The 18,542-nt window shown below is 38.6% G+C and overlaps 1 protein-coding gene across 9 annotated transcripts in view; it reads left to right on the top strand.

Moving 5' to 3' along the window:
- Positions 1-13,811, top strand: part of TJP1 (tight junction protein 1) — a 308,783-nt gene extending 294,972 nt beyond the window's left edge. For 5 of the 9 annotated variants that reach the window (XM_073303698.2, XM_073303693.2, XM_073303697.2 and 2 more), the window contains 4 exons: positions 1,013-1,490; positions 3,037-3,254; positions 4,741-4,884; positions 12,283-13,811. In XM_073303698.2, the coding sequence (XP_073159799.2) occupies positions 1,013-1,490; positions 3,037-3,254; positions 4,741-4,884; positions 12,283-12,377 (935 nt within the window). In that variant the 3' untranslated portion in view covers positions 12,378-13,811. Of the gene's footprint in view, positions 1-1,012; positions 1,491-3,036; positions 3,255-4,740; positions 4,957-12,282 lie in introns of all 9 variants that reach the window. The other 4 variants (XM_073303700.2, XM_073303696.2, XM_073303695.2 and 1 more) reach the window with 3 other exon arrangements.
- Positions 13,812-18,542: the final 4,731 nt, after the last annotated feature.

The raw sequence follows: 18,542 nt of genomic DNA, 5'->3' as shown, positions 1-18,542 counted from the left end.
CCTCTCAGATTTTTGGAAGGTACTTCAGATTCCTAAACCTTGGGTCGAGTGCTATATATCTCCTTAGAAATCTCACATTGGTACCTTCTTTGTGTTTTGTCAAATCTGCTGTGAAAGTGTTCTTAAAACAAACATGCGCTGGGTCATCATCCGAGATTGCTATAACATTAAATATATGGCAGAATGTGGGTAAAACAGAATAGGAGACATACATTTCTTCCCCAAGGAGTTCAGTCAGAAATTTAATTAACGCATTATTTTTTTAACGAGCATCATAAGCATGGAAGCATGTCCTCTGGAATGGTGGCCAAAACATGAAGGGGTATATGAATGTTTAGCATATTTGGCATGTAAATATCTTTCAGTGCTGGCTACAAAAGTGCCATGCGAATGCCTGTTCTCACTTTCAGGTGACATTGTAAATAAGAAGCGGGCAGCATTATGTCCTGCAAATTGTAACCAAACTTGTTGGTCTGAGCGATTGGCTGAAGTAGGACAGAGTGGACCTGTAGGCGCTAAAGTTTTACATTGTTTTGTTTTTGAGTAAAGTTATGTAACAAAAAAAAAATCTACGTTTGTAAGTTACATTTTCATGGTAAAGAGACTGAACTACAGTGCTTGTATGAGGTGAATTGACAAATACTATTTCTTTTATCATTTTTACAGTGCAAATATTTGTAATAAAAATAATATAAAGTAAGTTCTGTACACTTTGTATTCCTTGTTGTAACAGAAATCAATGTATTTGAAAATGTAGAAAAACCATCCACAAATATTTAATAAATTTCCATTGGTATTCTATTGTTTAACAGTGCGATTAATCACTATTAGTTTTTTTAATCGCAGTTAATATTTTGTAGTTAATCGCATGAGTTAACTGCGATTAATTGACAGCCCTACTGCACATACAAATTTTTCATAATAGACCTAAGTGTCTGAGGTGTAAAATGGAATATTAAGGCTTACATATTATGGATTTTTCATGTGTGGTTTTTTCCATTTTGTGTTACAGTTAACTGTATGCCCGTAGATTTCCAGAATTCCACAGTGCCCAAGCCTGACCCACCTCCATCTCAAAATAAACCAGCAACTTTCAGATCTTCCAACCGAGAGGACACTGTACAGTCTACCTTCTATCCTCAGAAAAGCTTCCCTGACAAGGGTCCAATTAATGGAACTGAGCAGACTCAGAAAACAGTCACCCCGGCTTATAATCGCTTTACAACGAAGCCTTACACAAGTGCTGCCAGGCCATTTGAGCGAAAGTTTGAAAGTCCTAAATTCAACCACAATCTCCTGCCAAATGAAACTCAGCATAAACCAGAGTTGCCCTCAAAGGCTCCAAATTCTCCTCAACCAATTTTAAAAGCGCACAGCTCATTGCAGCCTTCGGAGTTTGACAGTGGAATGGATACATTCTCCATACTGGCAGACAAGCCTAAATATCAACCAAATAACATTAATGCTGTGCCTAAAGCCATTCCTGTAAGGTAAGATTTTTTTTTTAATGTTTTTAAAGAATGGAGTTGCTCATGAAATTGCAGGTTTTTTTAGGCAGTGTTCAGTCCTGGATGAATTGCTGTTAGTTTGCCCAGACTCTGTAATCAAAAACCAGGATGCATCTCCTGGGACTAACACTGGAGACTGATCAGAGAATTGGGGGGGAAGTGCATGGCAATGGCTTTTGGGGAGACGTGGGTGTCCTGTCTCCCTGTATCCTACTTTTTAATAGTGAAGTTGTGTCCAGCATGGTTCTTATTGTACGTCTTTTAGTAAAAAGTAACAAGTCTTGCTCTAAACAACCCTTTTCCAGAAGTTGGAATTACTAAATTATTATTGTCACAGCTTAACACTACACATTCAGTGTGAGTGGTCTTGTATGTGCTGAGGAGGCTATATTATTATTTCAGGTAAATTTTTAAAAACACTCTTTTGAAAAGAGAGCAGTCATTTCAACAATGGTGTTGTACTTGCTTTGAGACCAAACAATATAACTGTTTAAGAGGAAGATGCAATTACCCATACTCAAATTACGAAGCTACCATAAAACTGAAAATCCACTCATCTATAAGGGACATACTTCTAGCTAACTTGAGCATTTCCTCAATTTGTTTATTTTAAAATAGGGTGTTTGTTTGTAAAATCTTTGCAAAATATGTTGTCTCATTTGCCATGTGTTATGTGACCATAATGTATGATTCAAATTTGAAATAGTTTTTACTGTTTTTTAAAATTCAGTAATGTAACATAAGAACGAGCAGTTTGTGCTAAAGCAGCTGGGGCGGGGGGGTTATGCCATGAGAAGCTGAGCTGATCCTGAGTTGTTAAATTATTGGTCTTTTACCAAAAGAGATGAGTACTTCTGCAATTGACATAAAACCAACTTAAGTACAATAAACCTCCTGATAAAATGTGAGGGTTTTTTCCAGTCCTCTGCAGCATTCATTTCACAGCCTGGAAAATGGTAGGATTCTAAGTGGTATTTATTGATGCTATAGAAGTTAAGGCTGACAAATTGTCCTTAAAGATAAGTGAAAGAAAAGTCTCAGTGAGGTTCATATAAGAATTATCAACACAATAATCAATACAGCTGCTTTGTGTTTTTATATGATACTAAACTCATGACAAACTAGGTGCTGGAACAACAGAATTCTAGTAAATTTTAGTACTCTTATGCTGAGCTCTGTAGTTGGGGAGACTATCCCAAAACAACTCTAAAAACTGAGAATTCTAAAACCTAACTAGTTCCGAGTGGTCCAAAATCTGTCGTTAACAGATGCTGTGGGTAAATTTCCAAGTTAATTCTTTCATTACAGCAGAAATGCATCTCCATTTACCCTTTCTCTCAAAAGATAAGCAAAAATTACACTAGTCTATTTGGCTTATTTCTTAGTTGAGACTGATTACACTTTAAAAGGGCTAGCCTGCCTAATGTAACTGTTGCATTGGTAAATTAATTCAAAATACAGAGTGTGCTACTGATTTTGGGGGAGGTATATAAAACTGCTATGCTTAATCTATCTATCTCACATTTAGTCCTTCAGCACTAGAGGATGATGAGGAGGAGGATGGACACACTGTAGTAGCCACAGCAAGAGGTGTTTTTAACAGCAATGGTGGCGTTTTAAGCTCCATAGAGACAGGAGTTAGTATAATTATACCACAAGGAGCCATTCCAGAGGGAATAGAGCAAGAAATCTATTTCAAGGTCTGCAGAGATAATAGTATCCTCCCACCTTTAGACAAAGAGAAAGGTAAGAGTTGTCTTTGTATCTTAATATATTATCTGTTGCTATTCATTATCTAAGCACTGACTGCAAAACATTGGAGGACATGGTCTCTGCCCCAAGAAGTTCACAAACTAGAAGTACAGAGCAAGTAGTATTCTTTTCAATTATATTTTCTGGTGGGAGAATAATTCAGGGTGTCTCAATTTTGACTATAATTTTTAATATCTAAGTCTATGTTGACATGCACAAATTAAACTTTAATATACTTTGAAAATAATTTTTTAAATGGACTTTCATTGCTTCATTATCTCTATAGTCAGTGAATGGGTATATTCTGGTCTGCCAGGTTAATGTTTCCTCACATGATATAGTACTGAAAGCATTATGTAATTTATCTTTTTAAAAATTTAGAGACGTGTTAGCGAAATACATTGAGAAAATTTACCTCAAATGCTGGAAGTTTCAAAGAGCTGCTAACAGCCACATTTTTTCTTTCCTTTTTTGCATTATAAAAATAGGTGTGAGGTAGAAAATACTAAAGCAAATGAGATTATTTTTTTGTCTTGATTTTCAGACAAGCCAGATGAGGCAATCACTGAATGACTATTGCTGTTTCCTAAAACACACACTTTTTACTGTGTATTAAAGTGGCAAGTAGTACAGCATATAACCTAGGAATCTTTTTTTTTTTTTTTTAAATTGTAGTCTGTTTCTTTTATCAATAGCCACCCCGGAACCTAGGCAAATGGAAACTAGTAGTCCTTTAAACATATAGGTGTCTCATTTATGTAAGTTAAGGAGAAGTTTTTCTCTCCTTCAGGACTTCGATTTCTGGAATTTACAATGAAGACACTATTGGTACTTTGCGACACAAGATTCAAAGCAACCCTAGATCTATCATCTGAATATGGGTTGTTTAGTTGAGGAGCATGTTCTCAATGCCATCTTGAGCGGCTAACTGCAAAAATAAAACTTTGAATTCCTTGTTCCATACCTTCTGACTGTTATGAGAGGGCTGGGCTCTTAAGCAACTATTTGCCAGCCCAGCTATTACTTTTAACAAGAGTCTTTTGGGGTTCCCTTGTAAACACTAAGATGGTTGACATCCTAGCAGGTAAACCACCTCTAGCAGTAGTATGAGCAAAACTGTAGTGTTGGCAAGGCACTGAGAGGTTCACATGTTTGCATGTATAGCAGCACATGTTTGGAATTACAGGTCAGAAAAATTCTAATGTAGTCAAATAATCTGGCCTGTCTGGCCCTGTGCCTTTCATTTTGTAATATGATTCGGTCCAGTTGAAATTCACTGGAGTATGGTTATAGGAAAGGCAACCAGAAACAACCTTGCTGAGTAGCTCTGTTTTATTTGCAAGGCTGAATTTTCATAGGTTTTATAAATTAATTTCTTCATATTTTGCTCTTGTTTGTGTATCGAAAAAATATTGAATGTATTTCAAGGAGAACAGGTTTCTACTGGTAACCTTTTATTTTTGTTTCTCTTTAACTGTAGGTGAAACACTGCTTAGCCCGTTGGTAATGTGTGGGCCCCATGGACTAAAATTCCTGAAGCCAGTGGAGCTGCGCTTACCACATTGTGCGTCTATGACCCCTGATGGTTGGTCTTTTGCTCTAAAATCCTCCGACTCCTCGTCGGGTATGCTGTCCTCCCTCTGTCCTTTTGGGGCTTTTGGGTGCTATCGTGTAATTTAAGATCCCTTGGCTAAAGGTGACCGTGTGTAATATATAATAACTCAATCATTGTATTTGTGTCAAACTCTCCATTTCACTTTCATTACTCATGGTGCAAATTCATGGCTAAAATCGTGGTTGACAAGCCAAAATGGTAAAGAAATACAGTATTATATTATCTACTTTATCCGTGGTCCGTTAAATATCATCACACTTTCCGCTTTTTCTTCTTTGAGGACTGTTACAGCTGCAAACACTTTAAAATTGTAAATTTGCACTTAAATAAATTGGGGGAAATGATTAGGTACTGCTAATGGGCTTTTATACCACAAATTCATGCCTTCTGCTTAATTGGCCATATAGTAATTTGGGAAATTGTAAATGTTAACCTCTACATTTATAAATCATGACTTATTACATGTTAACTGTTTTCATGTTTGCAAGTTGATGCTTACAATCAGACCATTTAAGGAAACTACAGTGTTTGTCTGTGAAAGCATTTTATAGTTCATTCTAATATGGCTGTATTTTCCACATGACTTTTCTTGCTTGCTTCCACCTGTTTCTTCACCAACCTCCTTTTTCAACCCAGAATTGTAGAGAGAGGCTTTTCATAGTTGAAGTTGCAACCAGGTTTCAGTTTTGTATGCCTGTTCTTTTTTCCTCTATGCTCACTACCATTTTTACCCCCTTACTTGGAACAGAGAAAACATTGTTGGCTGAAATTCTGGGTGATCAGTATTAGGCTGAAGTAGAATTTTTATGTAAGTTTTCAAGCAATTTCATGAAATGTCTGAAGTTACAGCAATTTAAAAATTAATATCTGCACATTTAAAGAAAGTCAAGGTTTTATTCAGCTACTTTCTAACATTACAATGGAAAGATTTACACCCCTAATGTGTACATATAATCTGTATATAATATTTAAACACAATACTTATGTATACAGTATTGAAAACAAAATGTATTGTCATTAATGTATCTATACCTGTCAACAGTGCGTTGACACTGAAAGATTAGAGCATCAGTTTTGATGATGGGCATCTGATTTAGAGAAATCAACATTTGGATGGTTTTTATGCTATTATATGCATGTGTTCCATACATCAACTTAACTGTATGTACATATTTGAAATGTTAAAACATTAATACTTAAGTGGCGGGGACCCAAAAAACACCATCATAACTACATAAAATTTTTAAAAAGTACTTATATTTTGTAACTGAAAAATCTATTCATGAATTTACTTGAAATGAAAGGAGAAACTCTAGTCCTCCCAAATAATAATCAAAACTGCTTTAAGACCGATCTTTTTCCTCTCCCAAATTAGCCTCTGTGTGTGTGTGTGTGTGAGAGAGAGAGAGAGATAAAGCATACACAAGTACTAACACTTTCTGTATTGGAGTTATAACACAACATTTTATTCTGTTTAACTGAAATGGGATGTATCAGTAATCTTACTTTTTGAGACAATTTCAGAATTAGGCAATTCTGTCTTCTGATATGTAAGTAGACCATACTGTGTCTTAAATAAATATTTGTTTTCTCATTTTAAATTAGCTGGTTACAGGACTCTGATTTTTCAGGTGCCTTTATAGAGGTGGTTTGCAACACTATGGTGCTTTTTCTAGTCAATCTTTTGCTTGATCTCAGCTTTTTCTAAGTTGTTTCCATGTCCTGTTCTTTAAATGAACATTTAATTACATATACTGACCTATTATCTGCCAAACTTAAGTCAGAAATACTTTTATATTATCCCTAAAACATCTGAAATTCTTGGTTAATCTCATTTTAACTTTTGAGTGGAGAGAATTTAAATTGCATCTTAACTAACAGTACATTCATTTTCCTTTTATATTACACTTGTTGCACTGTATTAGTTTGATATTGTACGGTCATTACTTCAAAGGATTTAAATGTGCAAATCATGGGAAAGTAGTTGTATCTTCAATTTGTGGAGTAACAGTTATAGGTTGTTTTGGTTAGAATCTAATCTGCACTATAGGTGTATGTTTTAAAATGTTTCAGATTGCCTCATCTGTGAGATTAAAACCTACTCTTATTACAATCTAATTTTGACCTTTTGCAAATGTATTCAGGTATTAAAAAGACTCAGGTTTCCATATTGAATGGAATTAATGTATTTACAGAACTGAAAATCCTCCAGCAGCTAAAGTTCTATTTGAGAACAGTTTTAAATAATTAGCATTTGTTGGCTGCAATCAATTGATTTGTTTTTAAATTCTCTAAATACATGTGACAACCCTAGGCCATTTTTACTTTTCCCAGCCTCCACATTACGTGTTGGTGTCATTTCAGCAAATTGTGTAATTCATATTTGTTTTCATGGGTTTCTCCAGAAAACTGTGGAATTTACATTTGTCTCCTTTAGCACAAAGGTTTGAGATGCTGTATTATGTAAATGAGGTCTCCAAATCTTAAGACAGATGTATTTTTTGGCCCATTTTACTGAAATTTTATAGTGACATTTATCCTGTAGGCTTTGAGATAAACATAGTAATGTTCTTTAATCTACCACTGAAATGGTGGAATGAGGACACTATATTTTGGATTAGCAACATCTTGCAATGGTTTATTGAGTGGGGAACTTCTCCAGTTGAAACTACAAGGGGCAATAAGTATAGACTGGAATTTATCTTCTGAGTTCTGTCAAATGACAACCAAGAATAATCCCTCTGTTTTTAAAGAAAGTGTCACAGGAGCTTTAATGACCAAAAGTGGAACACATATCAGTTTTAAATCTTATCTAATGTAAATATCAGCAAATTACTATCTCATTAGAACATCAGTGCTTCAGCAAAGTTTCTCCCGAAGATTAGTAGTTCTTCTTTGAGTTGCTGCAGACATGTATACCATTTAGATGTGCACGTGCCCAGCACACACAAGCTGTAGAAATTCGCCTAGTCATACCCATAGGGGTGGCGCTGCCCTGACCCCTCTCACTTCCTTCTCATTGCCCGAGACTGGAGTTGGAGCACCCAGTTTCTTCACACTGCCCTCCCCCCCCCCCGGTCTTTGAGAACTTCTTGTAAACAGTTTAGTTAGTTGTTTATTAGCAATACTTTAGATTAGTTTGGAAATTCAGCAGTAGTTTTTCCAGTGGAATGCCTACACCAGGATTTAAACATTACCTTTTATGTGGAGGGGAAATTCTGAATAGTGATACCCACACATGGTGTTCGCTCGGCCTGGGAGAGGGGCACATTAAGGCTAGGGGCTCCATCTGTAAGTCCTTCAAGAAAAGGACCCAGACGGCAAGGGACTTGAGACTCAAGCAGTACCTGATGGAGCAAGCCATGAGGCCTAAATCAGCACAGGAGATGGTACCAGTATGCTGACGTTCCTCGGCAGGACTCTGAGGTGGCCTCTAGCAGGAAGACATTCTGTTCCTCTTTCTCAGGTCCTCCAAAAAAACCACCTATGTCTGGACTTCCACATCCTACCACAACAGCCCGAGTGTGTCAGAAGTTATAAGGCCATATGGCCACATGTACCTACATAGTGCAGCATGTGAGGCTTGTTTATTGTCCAAGTTACCATTCACTAGACATTCTGGTGTGAGTACCTCTGGAAATACCAAATGCTCTGCAGTGGCAGACAATTCAGGACAATGTGTCTCAAGGGGTTCCCTTTGTCGGTGCCATGTCTCCAGAATGTTAGTCACTGGTGCCTCCTCCATAAGTTAGGGAGTGCATCTGGGATCATTAATAATTCAGGGATTGTGGTTGGAACAGGAAGCGTCCTGTAATATCAATGTGCTGGAGCTGCAGGCAATGTACAATGTGTGGCGGGCCTTTTGGCATCACATTCAGGAAACAGCAGTGCACAATACTCATGGACAATATCACAGTGATGTACTATGTCAGCAAGCAGGGAGGAGCCCATTCCAGTCAACTTTGTCATGAAGCAATAACATTCTGGCACTTCTGCATCAAAGAAAAAAATATGCTAGGAGTGGCTCACTTATCAGGCTCTCAGAATCAGCTGGCCGATCACCTTAGCAGAATCTTCTCGAACAACCACTAGTGGGTACTGAAGAACAGTGTGCTGAGGGCCCTTTTTCAAGAATGCCAGGATGCCTCACAAACCTATTTAATCAGAATTGGGGTCCGAACTACTGTGTGCCTTCCCCCATCCCTCTTATCCCTCAGGTTATCCTCAAATTGGACCATGCCAAGCTGATCATGATTTTAGCATGACCGAGAATTCTCCAATCTCCATATGCTATCAGTTTGACCTCACAAGTCTCTCCATTTTTGCCGTGACCTGTTGATTCAACATCATGGCCAGACAGTCTACACCTTACTGCGTGACTTTGCGTGGCTAGATAAGGAAGACATGTGGTGTTCAGAAGCAGTTAGAGAAGTTCTGCTTAGTAGTAGAAAATCATCTACGAGGGCCACCTACCTACTTGTCTGAGAGGAAGCAGTTTTCAATTTGGGTGATCTCTAAGGGAATTCATCTGTCAGCCCAGATTCAGAACATTTTCGACAATTTATTGTAGTTGAAATCTTCGGGCCTGGTCTTTGCTCCTTGAAAGTTCATTTGGCTGCAATTTCAGCTTTCCACGGTCCTATTCGGGGAAAGTCAGTATTTTCAAGTCCTATGGCAGGGAGGTTTCTGAAAGGCATTGTCTGTCTCTTTCCACCAGTGAGGAAAATGGTGCCATTGTGGAACCTTAATATGGTGCTGACTGCACTAATGGGTTCACCATTAGAGCTACTCATTGGCTCTGCTCTCCCAGAAGTCTACCTTCCTGGCAGCTATCACATCCACTGGACAAATCAGTAAATTACAAGTCTTAATGGCTCATTCCCTGCACACCCAGCCCTGCAAAGACAAGGTAATTTTAAGACCACACCCAGAATTTCTGTCAAGAGAGAGATGTTTTACCTAAATCAGGTTATAGGAATCCTCAGGGTACAACCTGGAACTGTGGGACCATGGTGCCTCCTAAACTCTCCTGCCTTGGGTGTCTCCCACAAAGCTGTGACTGTGACAAGCACCAACACCCCTCCAGGCACTATGATCACTCAGCCATTGCCTTTTGTAGCCCAAAACCCACCTATCTTGCATGAATGCTCCCTGAGCCACTCAGAGAGAGGCAACAGTCAATCTCCCCAGCCCACCACACTGCTCAAGGCTCCCTTGGGCAATGAAAAGATCATTAATAAATTTGCCACTTCTTCGTAGAAAAGTGGACATGCACCAGCCTTTGTAATCTGAGCTGAGATTCCACAAGCACTTCAACCTAAAACATACATAAAATATAAAACAGATTTATTAACTACAGAAAGACTTACTATTTTAAGTGATAAGTAGCAGGCATAGAGATCAAAGTTGATTACCTAATAAATAAAAATAAATTCACAGTCTAAATTCTAACTTTAACAGACTAAGCAAGATTTGAATCAAACAGACTCTCACCCCACTGTCTGTTACAGGCATTTTACAGTTCTTAATACTCAGACTGAACTCCTTTCCAGTTTGGGACCAATCTCCTGATCTCAGTCTTTGTCTTCTGGACAATCTTCCAGGTATTAAGATTGGTGGGGAGAGGGAGGCGAGAGGCCAAGTGATGATGATACTTGTCTCTCTCTTTATACCTTCTTCCAGCTGCTAGAAAGATGCTTGCTGTGATGTTGGGGCCAGGCAGTCTCCATTGCCTATGTGCACTCTCTGAGAAGCCTCTGGAAAAGTGGATTTTTTTTGATCAGACATCAACACTTGTCTGGCCCTCCTTTGTTGCAGCTGAAAGGCTAGCTGTGGGAGTTTCCCAATCTCACAACATATTTCAGGAGCACATACAGCAATACTTCACATACAATGATAGTACATAGAATCCAAAAGAATATTAGTGTTCAACAGATCAAGACTTTTTAAAAATGATCCCTCATAAGGCATGTATTGCACCAAACATATCAATCATATCACAGTGGTGAATATGGGGGCTCGAGGATGCTACTTCGAGGTACAGAGTGTCACACTTACTTACCTGTATTTTTTTTCCACATATCATATTTGGGTGTAGAAGAACGTCTTTGAGGTGAGGAAGGTATTTGGCATTTTATTCGGAAAGGATAAACCATTTCGTTCATTACCTCGTCTGTTCGTATCTTACATTGAGTGGATGAAAGGACAATTGGTTTCAGCTCAAACCATTTCTAAATGAATATCTATATTACTACGACTTTTGGAGTGGCTTAGATTATGTCCCCAAAGTAATTATACGCTCATTCACCAAGAGCTTAATAAATCAACAGCATTTTTAGAGATGTTTCCATAGTGTATATCTACAGTGCTGCAATGTGGTCTCCAGCGCACACCTTTGTTAGATATTATGCTGTCACCACAGCATCAAGGACTGATGCAAACTTTTGGGAAGGCAGTTCTGCAGTCACTGTTTAAATAGACTCTGAGCTCCACCTCCTCATTAAACAGCTTGAGTCACCTGTGTGGCATACATGTCTGCTGATATTTGAAGAAGAAAAGATGGTTACTTACCTGTATTGTAACTGTTCTTCGAGATTTGGATGCAGACATGTATTCCACAACCTACCCTCTGTCCCCTCTGCAGCAGAGTCTCCAGCCTAAGCTTTGATGTGAAGGAACTGAACGGGATTGGGGCAGCACCACCCAAATATAGTCAGGGGAGGGACAAAGCAAAGGGCACAAGCACCATCCGTACTGATACTGCCAGGCATATTTCTCTGGCTTTGGTGCACTGGGCATGTGAACAGCTGAGTGGAATACATGTCTGCATCCACACCTCGAAGAACAGTTATGACACAGGTAAGTAACCATCTTTTGTCAGTTATACTGCACTACTGGTATACTGTGTTCAGATAAAAAAAAATTATTACTCATAATACAAAATTAAATTCCCGCTACTTCATAGTGAGTAGAACAACTTATCTTGAGTTTTGACTCATCTTTGTTAAGATTATGAAACAGATTCTTGAAGGATTAGTCAATGTAGCTTAGTAAAATGTCCTAATTTTCTGTTTTTTAATACAGAAGTCCTGTGAGTATCCAATATAGATTAGTTTTGATCATTTGAAAGGAAAGCACTATGTTGGTGCTGCTTCAGAGCAAATCTGTTTTGTATGTACAACAGTCCCTGAGTACCACCAAGTCCCTCTTGAATTACCACAACAACAAGAAGTTTACTAAATTAAAACTGTACTATCCTATTTTTCTCAATAAAATACAAACTATACTTTTTATTGCAAAATATGCTGATTCTGAATTAAAAGGTACTATCCAAAAACATGGTTCTTTCAAGATGTACACTGTTTGACATTGGATTCTAAACACCAACATTGTGTTTTCCTCCCACAGGTGACCCCAAAACCTGGCAGAACAAGTCTCTTCCTGGAGATCCAAACTATCTTGTTGGAGCAAACTGTGTCTCAGTCCTAATTGACCACTTCTAATCTAAATTAGCTGTCTGAGTAAATAATGTGAAACTGAGATGGACCTTACATATAAACTGAATGACTCTATCAAGTATTAACGGAACTTAGTGTTTAAGCATCTTGCTTTTACTAACAATGGTTAGCAAGTACACTCTTGAACCATGGTCAGAATACATGCCGCAAACGGGAAGTGTACTGTGGAAACAAGGTGGGGTTCTTCTGGGTTCTGAATGTTGGGTTTGGGTTTTTTAATGAACATAGCTAATGTTTCATTGTTAAAACTTTAAAGTACCAATGAAGTACCAATGGAATATATACAGAAAAATTGAATTTGGTTCATAGTCCACTGGTTGAACTACAGAATTTGGCTTTTGGTTGTTTTTTTTTTTAAACTTGGGGGTGGGAGGTTTTTTTTGTTTGTTTGTTTTTACTTTTATGTTAAAATACACAATACTATATTTCCATCTCTGGTTTTTAGATGGCTCTTTTGGTGTACATGTCCCATAAAGTAGCTGTAAACTTTTGACTAGCACAACTTAGATGTTTTCCTCTACTGTGAGGCTTATAAAAGCATGTCTACTTACTGTACATGAAAACATTGTTAATTTTCTTTGTCATGGAAAAGATAGAGAGCATGTGAGATGACTATGGTTCAGTTGCCTCTGTGGATTTGTAAATTAACCAACACATTACTACAGACATATTAACCAGCAGGGATGCCTTACCCTCATGTTTTTAATAGTCTTAGTTCTCATAGTTCTCTGTATTACTAAGTTTGTATGGCTTTTGTGCTTAACTAGTTAATATATCATGAAACAGATTGACAAAGTGACTTATTGTGAACTTGCTGGTTTAGAGAACAAGTATTGTTTGTGTTGACCAACCAGAAGAGAAGCAGAAGAAAATGATGGTATGTTTTCTGCTATGCATTTGAAAATTTATAGATGTTATAGAATGCCTGTATATAAAGCGTGCATACCACTTTTGTTCTTGGTTTGTAAATTAACTTTTATAAGCTTTACCTTTTTATATATAAATATATATAAAAACAAAACAAAGTTTCTTAAGGATATCTTTGTATTCTCATACCTTTTGAGCCTTGAACTTTGACATCTGCAGCAATAAAGCAGCATTTCTACAATATACAAACAAGGACATTTTTTAAAAAATGCACAATGTTGTTACCTTTTTAAGTGCTGCATTTTAAGAATATAACTCGGAATTCTCTAGTTTGATTAAAATCTTGAAAAATCTCCCTACTGTAATTTGTGATAAGGATGCTATACTATGTGCCCTGAAATGTATTTTTTTACTAATAGACAATTTATTATGGCACATCAGCACTACTACTGTTTAGATAATATACCACTGCATTCTGTTAATCAGTTATTAGCTATTCAGGTGTGGCTGATTTTTTCTTTGCAGTTATTAAAATTACACATTTCTAAATATACAGAATAAAATTGTTTTTAAAATAATAAATGATATTTTCAGTATCTTATTGTTTCCAAAATGCATTTATGTGCACACTTCCAAATCCGTTTAGCTTCTGTTTTAAGGACCAGATTCTGCTGTCCTTACTCATGCTCAGTAGAACTTTATTTTGGGAGACTCCCACTGAAAACAACCATCAGCTCTGGCTGCAAGGTCAAGAGTGAATAGAGATGACCAAACATCTTGCTGTCCATAAGACAAGTCTTAAAGATGGAAAAAATTTGTTTATAAATACCCCAACACATAGCTGAAATATTAGTCATGCAATATGCTGTGATGAGAACATTGCCTTTTGTCATGGATGAGGACTGACAATTCCAAGAGGCTGAAGCCCTGTCAGGTCATATGTGTGAAAGTGTGTTTTACATGGACAACCTTTGGACCATTATAGAGTGATTCCTCGTGTCAACTCCATCACTCCAAGGGTTTGGAGAACTTGTAGATACATTTTGGCCCGCTATAAATAATGACAAAGTTCTCAATGTGCAAATATTGACAAATATGCAAATGAAGTTCTCTGAGTGCTGAATATGATACCTGCCACATTGAATATAAATGAGGCTCAGGGACAAAAATGTTCTAGTAGTCTTAAAAAGATGGAAAACCTGGGTATTTTAGACAGCATGGGAATGTGGGCAGTAACAGTTGTTCTGTAAGGCTGCAATATAGAGGCAATAGCTTAGTCACTAAGCTTGTTATCTCTGTTACTATCAATAATTGTATCTTCATAGAGATACAGTGCAGAGAATAATCTAGCTAATGTTTAAACAGAAGCCTGTGGGCTATGAAGATTAAAATTACAGTCTTTTAGTTCATGCTGGAAGGGAACACACCTGGGGTACAGTTTTTGCAATATATCCCAAGCACTACGGTGGAGTACTTAGTCTTTTCTGCAGTTCTCACAGCAAAGTAACTACCCTACGTCGTTCTATATTCGTACAGAACAGCCCCATTATTCTGATAAGGTTATTCCAGAAGTGTAAATCAAAGCTAACAGTCAAGGGCCATATCAGGTCTACCAATTTAAAAACTGCTCAGATGGGGAAATTTTCAGTTCATAAAATTGACTTAACTGATCAGACTTCTGCTTTTCAATGGTCTTTTAGACCTCAGTCCCAGCAATCTGGAGTCAAGAGGTTGACCAGAGAAACTCTGAACCTGGGTGAACACTTTCTGGCTATTGCCACCAACTTGATACCAACTGGATTAACATTTAAAATTTTAATTCAGTAGAATCAGAGTCAACATATAGAGAACTCCTACTTTTGGTGAAGGAAAGTAATGCAACTCTGATGTTAGGACTGACTTCTTTAGATAAGAACTATAGAAAAGTTTCCCCAGTTGGAGAAGAATTAACTGTTTACTCCATTTGTAGAACAAGATAACACACTTGTGCTATTGCATGAAAACTCTTCTCAAAAAGTCTTTTAATAAATCATCCTTCCCTGGTAGAGGAGATATTGGACCTATCCAGTGAGGATACTGAACTTTTTATCAGGAGATATCCCTGTCAGACCTGGCTACAACAACCCCCTCTTGGTGATCAGTGTAATGCATTCTGTCAGAATTCAGAGAACTTTCATTAAAAGGAAAAAAGCTTTCCAAGTCAGAGAAATGGCTCACAGCTCCAGAATCTTTATGTACAGCCACATCTCCCACTGAGATCACAAACCTGAGAGTAGATGGAGATGAAGGTGAAGATTCTTTTCTACCTTCTAGAAGTATTGCTGTAGAGGCCAAGAAGAAGGATAACAAAACTACCTGGAGGACATGTTTTTTTCCTGGACTGACAAAATAAGACACCTGGAAAGTACTGAGATATTGTGGCTCAGGTGTTCCATGTTTCAAGTAAAGGTGGTAGTCACAAAAAGCCCTGGTGAGGCCTAAGATATAGCCTGGTGTTAAAGCTATCACATAACTGCATCAGTAAACAACCTGTCCAGGAAAGTTGGCAGGTCAGGAGTATATCAAAGCATCAGTGACCAAACATTTTCTAAGTGAGTACCCTTTTTTTTTATGAAAACTATTCGGGAAGAACCATTGTGACACTGTATTGAGGATCAAGTCTATACACAGTCAAACATCCAGCCATTCAGGAAGGACAGTCATGACAGCCAGAGATTTCATACAATAGTTGCTCTCCACAGAAAGGCCAAAGAATAAGGTACAGTTTTACTGACAGTCACTCGTATGTGTAAAGAGATGTGACCATAGCACTGAAGGTGAAGTAGTTCTGAAACACTTCTGGAAATTAGAATTATCTCTGTCTCTGGAACCAATAAGTGAGTACAATTAATCTCAAGGTGTTGGTACAGTCAAACAGCATTTTGGCCAGTACACAAAACCTCATTCACCATTAAGTGTAGGTAATAGATGTCTTGTCCCTTGGTATGACTGCTCCTTCAACGATGGAAGGAATGGAAGTTAGGTTTACGGAGGCCTTCTGAAATGCTGGGCTGACTGCTCCAGTGGACCATAGTGTACCACTGGATCCAAGGAAGGCTTGGTAAAGCTAAGGATGGGTGCCCCTAAGTGTTTCTACTACCCATACTACCCAATCCTAGTCACTATGTACTCCATGTTTGGGCCGGAACCAGACCTAGAAAGTCTCCTTCCTGGCTTAGAATCAGGAGCTGGTTTATGGAGGTAGGTAGCCCAGAGCTCAATAATGTTCTAAGAAACTTTTCTTCCTATGAGAGGTTATGCCCATAAATCCATCAGTATATTTGTCAGATCCAGGGAATAGCGGAGTGGTTCAATGTACAGCCCTAAATCTCAATAGGACCTACAGCACTATCTCTTCTGCAGAACTTTGTCAATGTGCTTTTAGTTCCCTGGCGGGGAAAAAAAGTATTCCATGTATCTCAAGGGCAAAAAGAGGCTCTCAAGCTAATAGGCAGTCCTTGCTGGGGTATCAACCTGATCCTGTGACACCATAACCTATTTCTTCCAAAGAAATCTTTGGATCTGTGAGATCTCAGTATTTATTAAACTGAGGTGGGTATAGTACTGTCCCATCCTGAAAAAACTTCTGACTCAAGCATCAGTTCTTAGCCTGTCAGATCTTCAACCGCTGGGCAGCTACATTTTTAATGGACCATTTACATAAGAATGGTCTGACCCAGCATGGCCATGGTCCATCTAGCCCAGTATCTTGTCTTCTGCCAGTGGCCAATGCCAGACACTTCAGAGGGAATGAACAGAATAGGGCAATTATCTAGTGATTATCCTCTGTAGTTCACTCCCAGTATTTGGCAGTCAAGAGGCATAGGGACGCCCAAAGCATGTGGTTGCATCCCTGACCATCTTGGGTAAGAGCCATTGATGGACCTTGCCTCTATGAACTTATTTAATTCTTCTTTTTAACCTAGTTATACTTCTAATGCTTAGAGATGAGCAGGTAACCCAAGAGAATTTTAGATGGTCCTATCCTGAACCAAGGAAACTCAGTTCTGGAACCAAGTAAATTGACTTCTAAGATTTTGATAGTAGAAAGAGTAAGATTGGATCTGTCCCTCTCTTCTTGCCCACAGGGCGAGAGTTGGATAGATGAAGCATCAGAAGAGAAAAAACCTTTTCCCACCCAAGCAGGACACCCAAGTGTGCACCTCTGAAAATGGCCAGATGAGAACCAAAATATTAAAACACTACCCTGTAAGTGAGAGATCCACCATCCTGGATCTGATCAGAAACTTGTAATTTGTTTCCCCTTTCTCCTGTTGTGAGGACCTCCATGCTGGCTATGGTTATTAGTGTTACTATGTTGAGCACAAAATCTGCAAGGTGAGCAGCTATGTAAAGACGATGGTGTTGGAACTGCGGTTGTGGACTCCACTGATCTGGATAGCTCGAGGATACAAATGACTCAACAGTCAAAGGTGTCAGATCCTCATATTAGCTGGATCCCAGGTAATTTGATCCCTTCTTGACAATAATGCTTGGTAATCCTTCATGTTTGGTTGTGTAATCTGGACCTAGGCTCTGACCTGGGATTCATGTTTGGCAGTTAGATCCAGATACAGGCTTGGTTTCTGACTCTGGAACCAGATCCATGCATGTCAGCCACAAATCTGTACTCGGCTTGTTTTTTTTCTTAATTTTTTTTTAATAGCTTTGGATCTGTGCTTGGCTGCCACATCTCGAGCTGGGTCTTACAGCTCCTCAGGTCGTATGGCTCTCACATTCAGGCTTAAGGATTCAGATCTGCTGGATCCAGATCTGGGGTTTGCAGCTCCCACAATCCATGCTTGTCTGTCAGATCCAAGATCTGCAGATCCAGATCCTTTGGAAACTGGAGCCAAGGGCCAATGAGCCACTTTAAGCACATAGCTACATCTCTCCTACATCAGCCTGGACAGATCCAGAGACCTTGACAGTGAACAGCTTGAGAAGCCTCCCCATTGACAGGGATGTGTGAGGTGGCCAAACCCGTTCCTGCAAGACAACTTTTGAAGGAGATGTTGGGCTTATTCAGTGCCAGCTTAGGTGACTGGGCCCAAGGAGCTTTCCCTGTCAGTAAGGCTTTATGAGGAGGCCCTTCAACTTCTACAGAGCCATACAAAGCCCAGGCCATCTCCTCTTTTCCTTCGAAAGGAAAAACCCAACTGCTACCTTCAGTTGTGAGAAGGAACTGAGGGCTGGTGGGGTCACTCTCCTCCCTTTTTATATCTGCAGCGCCCTTTAAGATGG

This window comes from Lepidochelys kempii, chromosome 10, assembly GCF_965140285.1.
Source record: "Lepidochelys kempii isolate rLepKem1 chromosome 10, rLepKem1.hap1, whole genome shotgun sequence".
NCBI classification, from domain to species: Eukaryota; Metazoa; Chordata; order Testudines; family Cheloniidae; genus Lepidochelys; species Lepidochelys kempii.
Note: the sequence above shows the minus strand (reverse complement) of the source record. Positions and strands in the feature narration are given on the sequence as shown.